This window comes from Aquarana catesbeiana, linkage group LG09 (assembly GCF_042186555.1).
Source record: "Aquarana catesbeiana isolate 2022-GZ linkage group LG09, ASM4218655v1, whole genome shotgun sequence".
Classification (NCBI taxonomy): domain Eukaryota; kingdom Metazoa; phylum Chordata; class Amphibia; order Anura; family Ranidae; genus Aquarana; species Aquarana catesbeiana.
In genome coordinates, this window is record NC_133332.1 from 46,511,018 (window position 1) to 46,525,574 (window position 14,557).

Here is a 14,557-nt window from a genome sequence, read left to right on the forward strand (position 1 = left end):
ATTCCTACATACAGGGGAACCATGGGGAATGCATTAACCACCTTCTAACAGGAAGTCACATCCCAGCAGGAAAAAAGAAATGAGAAGATGTTGAGGAGGCTGAGAGCAACAGAGGGGACTTTTCTTAACCACTTCCCACCCGGCCTATAGCAGAATGAAGGCCGGGCAGTGGTTCAGCTATCCTGACTGGGCATCATATGACATCCAGCAGGACAACATGCGGGGAGCGCAGCACGGCGATCAGTGGTGCTGTGTGTCACTCTGACATACTGCATCTCCGATTGTAGTAAGGAGCCTCTGATGGAGGCTCCTTACCACGTGATCAGCGGTGACCAATCACAGCTGATCACAGCGTGAACCAGGAAGTGCCGGTAAATGGCTTTCCTTGGTTCGCGCTGACAGGGAGAGCTGATCGGTGGCTCTCCCTGTCAGAGAGGGACGTCTGTGCTGATAATCAGCACATTGATTATCAGCACAGCCCCATCAGATGTGCCACTAACACTGCCAATCAGTGCCCATCAGCTGCCAGTCAATGCCCCATCAGAAACGCCTGTCAGTGCCCAAACTGCCAATCAGTGCCCACCGCGGTGCTAATCAGTACCCACAGTGCCAATCAGTGCCCATCACTAAAACCTGTCAGTACCTCATCAGTACTGCCCATCAGTGCCAAAGAGAAAACAAAATGAATGTAGCGCTAACGTAAACAACCATAAATGTCCAACACAGAGACACTACAGTCCAAGGGCTAGTGAACCCCTAAATATAAATTAGACAAAAGTCGTCCATATCGATATAGCTCATATAAATGACAGTCCATAGATATTGCGTGACTTCATGTGTGGAGCATAACAATGGGTGCCTGACATCTGAAGTGAAGAAAATACCACCACCGACAATAAGGAAGGCTTACTGGATCAATTGGACCCAAAAAGACATACGCTTAGTTGGGTCAAACGGGCTTAAGGTGGTGGACAGCTGTAGGAGATCCGGAAGGGTTGTAAGTATGGAGATCTTGAGATGAACCGTGGACCGATGTGTCCCTCAAGGTGATATCAGAAAGTGGATGGTAATAGTAATGGGTAAAAGGGAAAAGGAAAAGCCACATAGTGTAAATCCATAAAATTATGTAGCAAGTTTATTTAAAAGATAGGAAATACACTCACATGTAAATCTTTAAAATCAGCGCTGTAAACGTACAAATGGCGGCAGTGGGATCCTACCCGACGCGTTTCGTCCTCCTAGACGTCGTCTATATTTTCTGCCCATCAGTGTCATCTATTAGTGAGCATCAGTGCCACCTGTCAGTGCCCATCAGTGCTGCATATCACTGCTGCCCATCAGTGCTGCATATCAGTGCCACCTATCAGTGCCCATCAATTCTACATATCAGTGCCTCATCAGTGCTACCTTATCAGTGCCAACTCATCAGTGCCGCCTCATCAGTGCCCATCAGTGAAGGAGAAAACTAAAATTTTATAACACTGTTTTGGACATTTGAGCGGACTTTATCGGTACTGGAAAGGAACACTATATAATTATATAGTGTTCCTTTCTGGTACCGGTAAAGTCCGCTAAAATGTCCAAAACTATTTTCTAACAGTTTACATTGGATGTGGTACCCCCTTAGCTAGCGATCTCGTCTAAATATAAATTTTATAACAGAAACAAAGAAAAACTTTCAAAAATTTCGGTCTTTTAGTTTGGTTTAGCAAAAAATAAAAACCCCAGTGGTGATCAAATACCACCAAAAGAAAGCTCTATTTGTGGGAAGAAAATGATAAAAATTTAGCTTGGGTACAGTGTTACATGACCGCGCAATTGTCATTCAAAGTGCAACAGCGCTGAAAGCTGAAAATTGGTCTGGGCGGGGAGTGCCTGGTATTGAAGTGGTTAAGTAAAGAATGAATACTTAAGTAGATTTTTTTTTAGTTTAGTTTCACCTTAATTTAGGGATTCTATTAAGGCTCTTCTCACCCTTTGGTCTGGAAGGTTCCAGAAGCATCCTGCAACAGGAAGAACTCATTCTGCGTCTTCTGACTGTTCCCCGTGTACAGATAATGTTCCAGCGGCACCGGCCTCTTGGTGGTACTGATCACATAGATCTTCTTCTTCTTTATCCTCCTATGAGAGTTTAAATACAAAACAACATAAAAGGGAATGTATCATTTTCTCCATGACAAAAAATTTTTTAAAAAAGTGTTATTTCTTTTGGGGCTCGTTCACACAAGCTTTGTACTCTGAAGAGCGATCAATGTTGAGATCATTCTTCAAAAATAATTTGACAGGCGGTGAGGAGGTGTTGCACCACCTGCTTAACCATTTGAAGGCTGCAGTAGCGCAACACAATCGCATGCACTGCACAAGGTTGTGTAGCAGTTGCAGAGCAGCCTTATTACGGGCCGTGGCCTCTGTACACCCCCAGATGCTGCCTCTGCAGGGGGGTGGGCAGTAAAACTGCGGTCCAACCACAAGGTTTTGTGAGCTCAGCGAGGAGAGGTCTAAGAGCTGATTGAAGGGAAGAGACAGCTCTTCCCTTCAATCAGCTCTTAGACCTCAGTGTCCTGAAGATAAAACCATTTCATCAAGTCTACTGCCAGAGCAAGCAAAGGACTTATTTCTTCCATATGAGTGCAGTATAGTATAGCAGAGAGTCTGCTACCACATCGAGCCAGGTGAGGCCAAGTGAGAGTTGTCCTCATCTGTAGTTAGTTCCAGTTGGAGTATCCCAATATTCCCTTCTCCTATCCAAGTTCCAACAATAAATACCAAAAAAACCCAAACCCCTGGATTGATTACTGGATAACGAGGGGATGAGAGTACAGTTGCTCTAGCGAAAGCACCTAGTAACTGGCAGCAAGATAATAAGGGGGAGGCACAGGGAGGTCTACACACAGCAATCCCTATGGGGCAATGCTACATGAAATGTTGGGTACACATGCTCTTTGAAAAAATGAATACTTTGGGTTTAAATGATAACCCTCTAGGATACCTACAGAGTATATTGTAAACATGAAAATGTAATGATCTGGAACTCACCCGATCCAGTCTGCAAACTCCACGGTGTTGGGGACCGTGGCGCTCAGCAGAATAATATTGACGTGGTCCGGCAACATGATGAGGACCTCCTCCCATACGACGCCTCGCTGTGGATGAGTGTAAGAAATGTGGTGAATAGAGGCCTAGGTAACGCACAGAAAGCTGGAGTATTGTGGCGGCACTCACCTCTGCATCATTGATATAATGGACCTCGTCAAAGATGACCCATTCTAAGTCTCGGACAACATCGGAACCGTTGTACAGCATAGATCTGTGGGAAGAAACTGAAATACGTGATGTGGCCAAAGAGAGAGAACTTTGGGAATGTGTCATATGATTGTATTTAATTGAATACACAAAGAGCAATTGACAACATAAAATACACTATATTACCAAAAGTATTGGGACGCCTGCCTTAAAAATTATGCACACACGCACAAACACACACGCACAAACACACAAACAAACTTTAATGGCATCCCAGTCTCAGTCCGTAGGGTTCAATATTGAATTGGTCCACCCTTTGCAGCTAAAACAGCTTCAACTCTTCTGGGAAGGCTGACCACAAGGTTTAGGAGTGTGTCTATGGGAATGTTTGACCATTCTTCCAGAAGCACATTTGTGAGGTCAGGCACTGATGTTGGACGAGAAGGCCTGGCTCACAGTCTCCGCTCTAATTCATCCCAAAGGTGTTCTATCGAGATGAGGTCTCTGTGCAGGCCAGTCAAGTTCCTCCACCCCAAACTCGCTCATCCATGTCTTTATGGATCTTGCTTTGTGCACTGGTGCAAATCATTTGGTGGAGGGGGGGATTATGGTTTTTCAGGGGTTGGGCTTGGCCCCTTAGTTCCAGTGAAGGAAACTCTTAAGGTGTCAGTATGCCAAGACATTTTGGACAATTTCATGCTCCCAACTTTGAATGTTTCAAACAACTTTCAAACATTCCCATAGACACACTCCTAAACCTTGTGGACGGCCTTCCCAGAAGAGTTGAAGATGTTATAGCTGCAAAGTGTGGGCCAACTCAATACTGAACTCTAAGGACTAAAACTGGGGTGCCTTTAAAGTTCATGTGTGTTTAAAGGCAGGAGTCCCAATACTTTTGGTAATATAGTGTATTTCTTATAGAGGAAAAGACAGCAACATTCTCTTCCAAATAAAGCCTTGTAGTGTGTGCTCACTCCACAGAGATTACATAGCTGATTTAAAGCGGAGTTCCACCAAAAAGTGGAACTTCCGCTCATCGGATTCCTCCCCCCCTCCGGTGTCACATTTGGCACCTTTCAGGGGGGAGGGGGGTGCAGATACCTGTCTAAGACAGGTATCTGCACCCACTTCCGGGAATAGACTCCCGCGGGAGTCGCGCCCCCTCCCGCACTCCCCCACTGTCTTCTGGGAAAGACACAGGTCCCAGGAGATAGCGGGGACCATTGAGAAAGCGCAGCGCGACTCACACATGCGCAGTAGGGAATCGGGAAGTGAAGCCGAAACGCTTCACTTCCTGATTCCCTCACTGAGAATGGCGGCGGCAGCACCCGAGGATCGAGGGACGGTTCGGTCTCGGGTGCCGACATCGCTGGACCCTGGGACAGGTGAGTGACCTTATTTTAAAAGTCAGCAGCTGCAGTATTTGCAGCTGCTGACATCTAAAAAAAAATTTTTCGCGGGACTCCCGCTTTAAGGACAACTGCGCACTTGAGCCATTGTCCTTTTATTTATTCCCCGCGACCGCCCTGAGTGCGGACCACCAAGACAAATACCTTCCTCCTCGATTCAGCCATCTTCACTGTGGAGCCCCTCTCTGGGCCACAGAGCCATTTCTTCTGAAAGTATCCTCTGAGCAATGCATGTCATGGCCCCATTCATTCCTATGAATGGCTGGAGACCACCATAATTATGGCTCCCTATAAAGATTAAATAGGTCCATGGCATGCATGTGAAGGGTGAATTTGGGTGAAAAATCTGTGCAGCGTCTAAGCAGGGTTGCATAGTGAAGATGGCTGTGTTGAGGAGAAGGGTAAGCATTTGTCCTGGGGGTGGGATGCTCTGATGGGGAAAACTGATCACAGAAAGCTGTATAAAAATACAGTTATACGTTAAAGTGGGGTAAACTCCCATGCATGAGGATTTCTACACAACCGCCCACACACTTCCTGGAACTGAAATACTGTAATCTAATATGACGTGTTATTATACCCGTAGCGAGCCTCCATGGTAGAGATGCCCCCCCCCCCCATGTTGCTTGGATCGGTTATCCTTTTGCCCCGTACACACGATCGGACTTTCCAACAACAAAACCGTGGAATTTTGTTCGAAGGGTGTTGGCTCCAACTTGTCTTGCATACACACGGTCACACAAATGTTGGCCAACAATTCCGAACGTAGTGACGTACAAGACGTATGACGAACCGAGAAAAAGGAAGTTCAATAGCCAGTGCGGCTCCTTCTGCTTGCTTGATTCCGAGCATGCGTAAAACTTTTGTGCGACGGACTTGTGTACACACGATCGGAAATTCCAACAACAAAGTTTTGTTGGCGGAAGATTTGAGAACCTGTTAGCCAACATTTGTTGGTAGAAAGTCCGACAACAAATGTCCGATGGAGCATACACACGGTCGGACTTTCAGCCAACCACCTCACATCCAACATTTGTTGTTGGAAAATCCGATTGTGTGTATGGGGCATTTATCTTCGGCATTATTGTTAAAATGTTCAATATTTGCAGAGGGAAACTCCTTTATCACATAGTTTCTCTAGGCTGTAACTGTTAATTTTTCTTACAGTAATAACTGTTAATTGTTAATTTTTCTTATAGTAATTGAAAGAAAAATATATTTAAAAACAATCACTAAAATCTCATAAAAAAAAAAAAAATCATGGTATTGTATTTCAAAAGCCATTTTCATTTTTTTTCAGGCCTGCAGCTTTCAATAAAATAAAACCTGGTGATCCTGCTATGAAGGTCCTTGTTAAGACACTTCCTGTTATAGGCAAGGCCGCTGATAAGGCAGTACACAGCCAGCCCTCCTGTACTGGGCCCGGGCCCCATCAGTTCAAATGGGGGGCCCAGCCTCCTGCCGAGCAGGAGGGCCGCCTGTAGGGCCCTTTCACACTGGGGCGGTTTGCAGGCGCTATTGTGCTAATAGCCCCTGCAAACCGACCCGAAAGTGCAGCTGCTTTGTCTCCAGTGTGAAAGCCCCCGAGGGCTTTCACACTGGAGCGGTGCGCTGGCAGGACGGAAAAAAAAATCCTGCTAGCAGCATCTTCGGAGTGGTGAAGGAGCGGAGTGTATACCGCTCCTTCACCGCTCCTGCCCATTGAAATCAATGGGACAGCGCGGCTATACCGCCGGTAAAGCAGAGGCGCTTTGCGGTGGTTTTTAACCCTTTCTCGCCCGCTAGCGGGGGGGGTAAAACCCCCCCGCTAGCGGCCGAATACTGACGGTAAAGCGCCGCTTACAATAGCGGCGCTTTACCGCCGACGCCGCCCCCGCCCCAGTGTGAAAGGGCCCTTACTGTCTTATTGCAGACACCGATGATCTTTTGTCTCCCACTGCAGCGCTGTCAGCTTCTCCTCCTCTCCCTCCCTCCAGCTGCACTGCGGGGGAATGGTTCTAGTGCAAGGTTTACCTCCTTCATGACCAGGCCATTTTTTTGCGATACGGCACTGTGTTAATTTAACTGACAATTGCGCGGTCTGGCGACGCTGCACCCAAACATTGATGTAGTTTTTTTGCCACAAATAGTTTTTTTTGGTGGTATTTGCAGTTTGCGATTTTTATTTTTTGCGCTATTAACAAAAACAGACCGACAATTTTGAAAAAAAAAAAATGTAATTATTTTTTTTACTTTCTGCTATAAAACCTATCCAAGTAAAAAAAAAAAAAAAAAAAATGTAAAAAAAAAAAATCAAAATGTATTCATCGATTTAGGCCAAATATGTATTCTGCTACATATTTTTGGTTAAAAAAAATTCCAATTAGCGTATATTGATTGGTTTATGAAAAATTATAGCGTCTACAAACTATGGGATAGATTTATGGAATTTTTATCTTTATTTTTTTTACTAGTAATGGCAGCGATCAGTGACTTATATCGGGACTGCGATATTGCAGCGGACAGATTGGACATTAACTGACACCTTTTTGGGGACAAGTGACACTAATACAGTGATCAGTGCTAACAAAATTATGCACTGTCACTGTACTAATGACACTGGCAGGGAAGGGGTTAACATTTAGGGGCGATCAAAGGGTTAAATGTGATCCTGGGGAGTTGCTTGTACTGTGGGAAGGCAGAGATCTATTTTCCTGCTTAGCAGAAACACAGGATTACTACCTTCCTTACTAACAGAACGGCGATCTGCCTTGTTTACATAGTCCATGTCCAATCACAGTGGGAGCGGGTGACCGACAGTGCGCATGCGCGCCCCAGACCCGGAAGTGCAGAATCACATACCTGTACATGATTTTGGACAGGAGAGCAACCTTGCATCTTTACATGTACTGTATATGGTCGGTAAGCGGTTAGAAAAAATTATAAATGCACTTTTTTTTGCAGGGCAAAAAAACGTGCATTTATTATTTTTTGTTGTAGGAACCTGTAAAGTATTGCAACAGCAGATCGCTGATGCAATGCAGGTCTCCTGCAGAATGTCAGTGTATCGGCTTGCTCATACCTTGTATGAGGAAGTCGATACATGCTGACAGAAAGAATGAAGAGCGCCGTGGTAGTTTGTTGAAAACTACAAGCCGACAGCCGCAAAGGATGCTGGACCTTGTAGTTTTCCATTCACAAAGCTCTGTGAATTAGTGACGCAACCGGGTGGGCGGAGCCCCGCATGGCTATATTTTTTTATTTTGACAGCTAGCGAGTGGAGAAGGACCCCCGCTAGCTGGCACAGCAGGGATCAGGGGAGGTGCATTTATAACAGGTTACATGTTACACCCCAAATATGGGTGTAACATGTTATGAAAAGGTGGACTTCTCCTTTAAGGTCAACTCCACGCTAAAAATATTTTGAAATAACAGTAACATGGTAAAGCTTGGATAATATTTTAATGGTTAGGTGTACATCAACTTTAAAACCTCTACAGAAGACAAGCACGTACCGTAAGATCTCTGTAGTCATAATAAGACACGGTGCTGCTGTATAGAGTTGGACATCTCCCGTGATCAGGCCAACGTCTCCAAAAGTGATCTTGAAATCTCGAAACTTCTGATTGGACAAGGCCTTTATGGGGGAAGTGTATATGGTTCTAGAAGAAGAAATAAATGGACACGCACATTTATAATAAACAGCTCTTTTACTATTGGTTATAGTAAGAGATGGATAAAGAGGATAAGGCAGTCTGGAGCAAAACCATTACTAACACACATGAACCGAAACTTGGATCAAATCCCTGAAACACACACAAACAAAACACAATTCAGTTAGTCACTGTGCTCGCTGAAAATGGTTCAATCCTCTCTAGATTTTTTTTTGTTCGGCCTGCAGGATGAATGAAAATAACCTAACAGTTTCCTCTATCCACACTATACAGCAGAGGGACAATCTCCTGCTGTGCCTACGGTATAGAAAGCTTTTGCTGCAGTCGCTGGTCAGTGTATTCTGACAATGAGTCCTGCTATCAACATACAATGTCCCAGCGGGGAAGAATACTCCATCTACCTTGCTTGTGTGGATGGAGGGATCTGTTTCTTTTTTGCTTTTGTTTATTTAGTCCACTGACTGAACAAAAAATAAAAATAAAAAAAATCTATGGCCAGCTTGGCGACATGGCCACCCACAGAGCAAATATTGTATTTCGTCAGGAACCAGCCAAAATTCCCATGTGTATGTTCAACTTAAACTGGTTGTAAAGATCAGACATGAAATATCCACAAAGCAAATCCCTCTATAGTGTGTACTTGTTTCAATCCAGAGCACTAAGTGTCATTTCTGTCTGCTGTTTCGTTCTTCTGCAATCAGCATGAATCACTTCTGACAAGTTTTCCTGACACCAAGGGAAAAAGGGTGACAGGGGAGGGAGCTCGAGCACACAGCCTGTGATAGCCTCAGCTCTGTTCCTGTGTGCAGTGTGAAATGTACATATTGCATCTTACCAGTCCTTAGATGTGGTGGCTGCATTCATTTTTTTATTCAGGATTTTTTACTTTATTTTCACCTTCCAGTAACACACTTCCTGTCCTAGAATGACAACGCTCACTGTACTGTATCTATGGAGCAGCAGCATTGTCACTCTAGGACAGGACATGTGTTAGGACTACCAAATACCTCCCCCTCTCTCCTCACCTCCCGAAGGGGGAGATGTCCTGTAGTTTACAGAGAGAACTGGGCAGGGCCGATCACGTTTGCCATTTCAGTACAACAGAAGCAGATAGCAAAGAAAATCAGGAGCACACTGGATTTCTAGCAGGGTCAACAGGTATTTTTCTGTACTTGCGGCATTTTAAAGAGATAAAACATATGGAAATGTGCTGCTGGAGAGATTTTAAGGTTTTTTGTTTTACGCCTACACATACACTTTCATATAAATGAATGGATACACCCACCTGGTCATGTGTTTTAGGGACAATGCTATGGCATATTCTGCCACCACAGTCTTCCCAGCAGATGTGTGAGCTGCAATGAAGACAGAAGAACCATCTTCAAGACATTGAATGGCTTTCTTCTGGAAGGGGTCCAGTTCAAATGGATGCTGCAGATACAAAAAACTGGTGTGACATATCCAATATATATAGCCAGGCAGAACCTCTTAAAATAAAGTTCACTTTTCATAACATGTTACATGCTAAACCAGTATTCAAGGTGTAACATGTAACAGATGCAGCAGCCCCCACACCTCCTCGAGCCCCAGTTGTGACAATGGGCCGGGGATCTTCTCCCCGCACCCGCTGCCACAATTAAAAAAAAAAAATGTTCTATGAATGAGAGAACTACATCTACCCTCAGCCATTGCGGCTGACAGCTTGTAGTTCTCAATGAACTACTACGGCACTGGTGAGTGCTCTGGTAGTTGATTGATTTTTCCTGTCATTCAGTAACTGCCAGTCCATATGAGGTATGGACAGACAGCTACACTGACAGTCTGCAGAAGCCTTGCATTGTACCCATGATCAGCTGATGCTTTACAGGCTCCTAATATAAAAAAAAATGTATATTTAATTCTAATTTTTTTTTTACCTTCAAAAAGATGTGCATTTATTTTTTTTTTATTTTTTAAAAGGTGAACTTATCCTTTAAAAAGGGGAAACACCACAAATTTGACAAATTCACCCATTGGCTGGAGTAGGGTAAAACTTGTTCCCGTTTCACTATATTCTAAAAAACCGAAGGCACAGCTGCGACAAATAGAGAATGGAAGTAATAGAACGCTGGATAGCCGCACTCCAAAAAAGTTCACCTTTATTAAACAATGGATATCAAAGCATCACAGGGCAATACAGGCTAACTGCACAGCTTCTGACGCATTTCACACCAGATATGGTGCTTATGACTAAGCACCATATCTGGTGTGAAACGCGTCAAAGGCTGTACAGTTAGTCTGTATTGCCCTGTGATGCTTTGAGATCCATTTTTTAATAAAAATGAACTTTTTTGGAGTGCGGCTATCCAGCGTTCTATTTCTTCCATTATCTCTGTTGCAAACAGAGCCAGCACCCTGCCTGATTGCGGAGACAGCTGTTCTTAGGAGAGGTGATTAGTTTCAAGCAGTGCACTCCCATGTGACAAACAAAGTTTGATTTTCAGAGGAGCTACTTGTGTCACCAGCCTGTGAGAGGCCAATAGAAGGGCCATGTATTATAAAATCTTGGATGAGAGCTTTCTTCCCTCAGCCAGATCACTGAAGATGGGTCATGGATGGGTCTTTCAGCATGACTTTGACTCAAAACATACCGCCAAGGTAACAAAGCAGTGGCTCAAGAAGAAGCACATTAAGGTTACCTAGTGGCCTAGCCAGTCTCCAGACCTTAATCCTATAGAAAATGTATGGAGGGAACTAAAACTTTGAGTTGCCAAGCAACAGTTTAGATCTGGAAAAAAAAAAAAAAAAGAGTGGACCAAAAATCCCTCCTGAGTTGTGTGCAAACCTGGCCACTTACTACAAGAAACGTCTGACCTCTGTGTTTGCCAACAAGGGTTTCTCCACCAAGTACCAAGTCATGTTTTACTTGGGGATCAAATACTTATTTTACTTACTGAACTACAACTCAATTTATAACATTTGTATTATGTGTTTTTTCTGGATTTTTGTTTGATATTCTATCTTTATCATTTAAAATACACCTATGGTAAAAAAAATTATAGGCCCTTCATTTCTTTGTAAGTGGGCAAACTTACAAAATCTGCAGGGGGATCAAATAATTATTTTCACCACTGTAAGTAGGACAGTCGGATGAGAGAACCCATAGGTCCACATAGTTCTCCCCGGGGGTTGTGGAGGGGAAGGGGACCAGCCAGTACACAGCAATACCCTGAAATAGTACCAGGAATCGCAACGTGGAGGTGTGAACAGGCACTGAAAACTCAAACACAACAATGAACTTACAAGCAGAGGGCCAGCAACCAAAGGTATACCGATCCCCTAGCTCCTAAAATTCAAGTACACGTGGTGAAAATCAAAAGAAAGTGCATGAAAAAGAAGGGGTGCCAAATGTAATATAGAGATCTAAATAAGTAACAATTGTGAAAATAGAAAACGAAAATCCCAGGAGACTTGGGTACGATGCAGGAAGTGCTGTAAAGTACTGTATTACATCTGCCAGTGAGTGGCGTTCATATAGTATTGAGTGAAAGCAGTGGTTGTAAGGAAAAAAAACAAAATGAGTATCCTTGTTAGACTATAATGGTGAAATAAAGTTGGTGCTAAAACAAAACACCATGTGACCACCGATAGTAAAAAAAAATCCCAGACGTCCTGGCCCGAGGGGTTCAGAGAAACAGGAGAAAGAGGAAAATCACACAATTCCCCCTTTAAAATAGTGCAATAAACAGCAACCAATATCCTGTGCTTTGTAAAAAACGTGAACACACATATACACCAGTGAATAATCGTAAACATAATGTCAAAGGAGAGTCAGAGGAGTCCTACCTAGTAAAGGCATGTTGTCATATGAGGTTTATACTCACCCTGCAGGGATATGTCTCCAGTGAAGTGGGCTTAGCACTATATGACCATATAGTGTGACCAAACCCCCATATTTTTAGAATATATTCAGGTGTTTTTTACTAGCCTTACAGGAAATGTCATTCTTGAATGTGTGCGCTGTAAAATATTTTGTAATGTCTCCAGTGAAGGTCTGCACCAAAGGGACCAGTCCAGATCCTGCCTGTCTGGATGGATGGTAGACAAACTCAGGGTATACCCAGATAAAATATCATGAGTGCTGGTCAGACCCCGCTCCTCCAGCGTCATAATGGTCGGGAAGCCGCCAAGGGGCTCGTACATCCTGCATAGCGGCGAAGAAATCTTGCTGATATTGGTTGCTGTTTATTGAACTATTAAAAAGGAGAATCGTGTATTCTCTTTCTCCTGTTTCTCTGAACCCCTCGAGGCCAGGACGTCTGGGATTTTTTTTTTTTTACTATCAGTGGTCACATGGTGTTTTGTTTTAGCACCAACTTTATTTTACCATTATAGTCTAACAAGGATACTTATTTTCCCTTTTTTCTTACAACCACTGCTTTCACTCAATGCAATATGAACACCACTCACTGGCAGATGTAATACGGTGCTTTACAGCACTTTGTGCTTCATACCGAAGTCTCACGGGATTTAAATTTTCTCATTACACAATTGTTACTTAGTTCACCATATTACATTTGGCACCCCTTCTTTGCCATGCAATTTCCTTTGATTTTCACCATGTGCATTTGAATTGTAGGAACCAGGGGATCGGTATACCTTTGATAGCTGGCCCTATTCTTGGAAGTTCATTGTTTTTTCTTAGTTTTCAGTGCCTGTTCACAGTCCTACGTCGCGATTCCCGATGATATCTCCAGGTATTGCTGTGTACTGGCTGGTCTCCTTCCCCTCCACAACCCCCGGGGAGAATTATATGGACCTATGGGTGCTCCTATCCGGCTGTCCTACTTATCCATACTTGGGAGACCCAGGAAATTTACTAAATCCACATCATTACTGATCATGTTTGGAGATTTATGAGACTCTTCTACCAAATTGCAAGTTGGATCCCCCCCCTCTTTTTTCTCTCCTAAAACAACCTTGTCCCTAATTTCAGATATCTATATGTACCTATCCTGAGGAAGCGAGCGTTCTCACGAAACACATGGAGAATCAGTACATAAGAAATTTACTAAATCTACATCATTACTGATCACGTTTGGAGATTTATGAGACTCTTCTACCAAATTGTAAGTTTGAGTCCCCCCCTCTTTTTTTCTCTCCTAAACAACCTCGTCTCTAATTTCAGATATCTATATGTACCTCTCCTGAGGAAGCGAGTGCTGTGTTGCGAAACACGTAGAGAATCAGTACATTTGGATTTTCAGTTATATTATGATTTATGGAACGTTGGCTATTCATGTACATATATCTGCAATTGTATGTGACACAAATATTTTTAAATGTATGTAGTATTTGTTTTGTGTCTAAACAATACATTTTATATTTGTAGTTGTGCCTCGCAAAGTCCTTTGGGCATTTTTTTGTGAGTTTTAAAGGCCAGTTTAGGTGCTAGAACACTGACAGGTGCACTTTAATTGATAGTCTTGTTTTGAGTCGAGTTTTGACTATGTCTTCATACTGATACATATAGATGATTTCTCTCACCTTAAAGGCTAGATCTGGAATACGTTTGTAGAAATCATCCACGGGGGCGAGGCTGCTGAGTGGAATGGCCCATTGTTCCTGAGTGGATTCTGGAACAGGCGAGGCTGGGGGAGGGGGTGCAGCAGCAGAGGACTTCATCTGAAGGACAGGGAAAGAAAATCAATTATTATTACCTATATATTGCTCCAAACACCAAATCATCCATATCAATCGCTGACACAATTTTATACCTTGCAACCATATTGAAGCCGATTAACCTACCAGTACACACTGACTGCAGGCTTGTTAGTAATCACACTGAATGCTGGAATTCTCCCTGTAATAATCATTTTGTCCCCATCTTTCACTTGAAAGACATTTGTAAATTTACTGCAAATAATTCACAATAGATAATCCTTTATATAGACGCAGGGGTAGGCAACCTATGGCCCTCCAGCTGTTGTGGAACTACATTTTCCATGAGGCATTGCAAGGCTGGCAGTTACAATTACTCCTAGAGGTATGATGGGACTTGTAGTTCTGCGACAGCTGGAGGGCCATAGTTTGGAGATCTCCGATATAGAGGGTCCTCAAGCCCCTGACATCACCAAAAAGCCGCACTAAGGCCTCATGCACACTGGACGTTTTTAACGCTGCTGTTAGGAGGCACCTGCCATTTTTTTTTCTGCCCCTAAATGCTCCTGCATGTTAACCTATTTGTCCATGCACACACAGGTGATTAGAGGA

At 43.5% G+C, this 14,557-nt stretch overlaps 1 protein-coding gene across 1 annotated transcript in view; it reads right to left on the reverse strand.

Annotated features, from left to right (window-relative positions):
- Nucleotides 1-14,557, reverse strand: part of SKIC2 (SKI2 subunit of superkiller complex) — a 98,154-nt gene that overhangs the window by 58,318 nt on the left and 25,279 nt on the right. Inside the window, exons 10-15 of the mRNA XM_073598429.1 lie at nt 13,832-13,969; nt 9,591-9,736; nt 8,147-8,293; nt 3,223-3,307; nt 3,037-3,143; nt 1,975-2,121 (exon numbers count right to left, since the gene is read on the reverse strand). Coding sequence (XP_073454530.1) covers nt 1,975-2,121; nt 3,037-3,143; nt 3,223-3,307; nt 8,147-8,293; nt 9,591-9,736; nt 13,832-13,969 — 770 coding nt within the window. The remainder of the gene's footprint in view (nt 1-1,974; nt 2,122-3,036; nt 3,144-3,222; nt 3,308-8,146; nt 8,294-9,590; nt 9,737-13,831; nt 13,970-14,557) is intronic.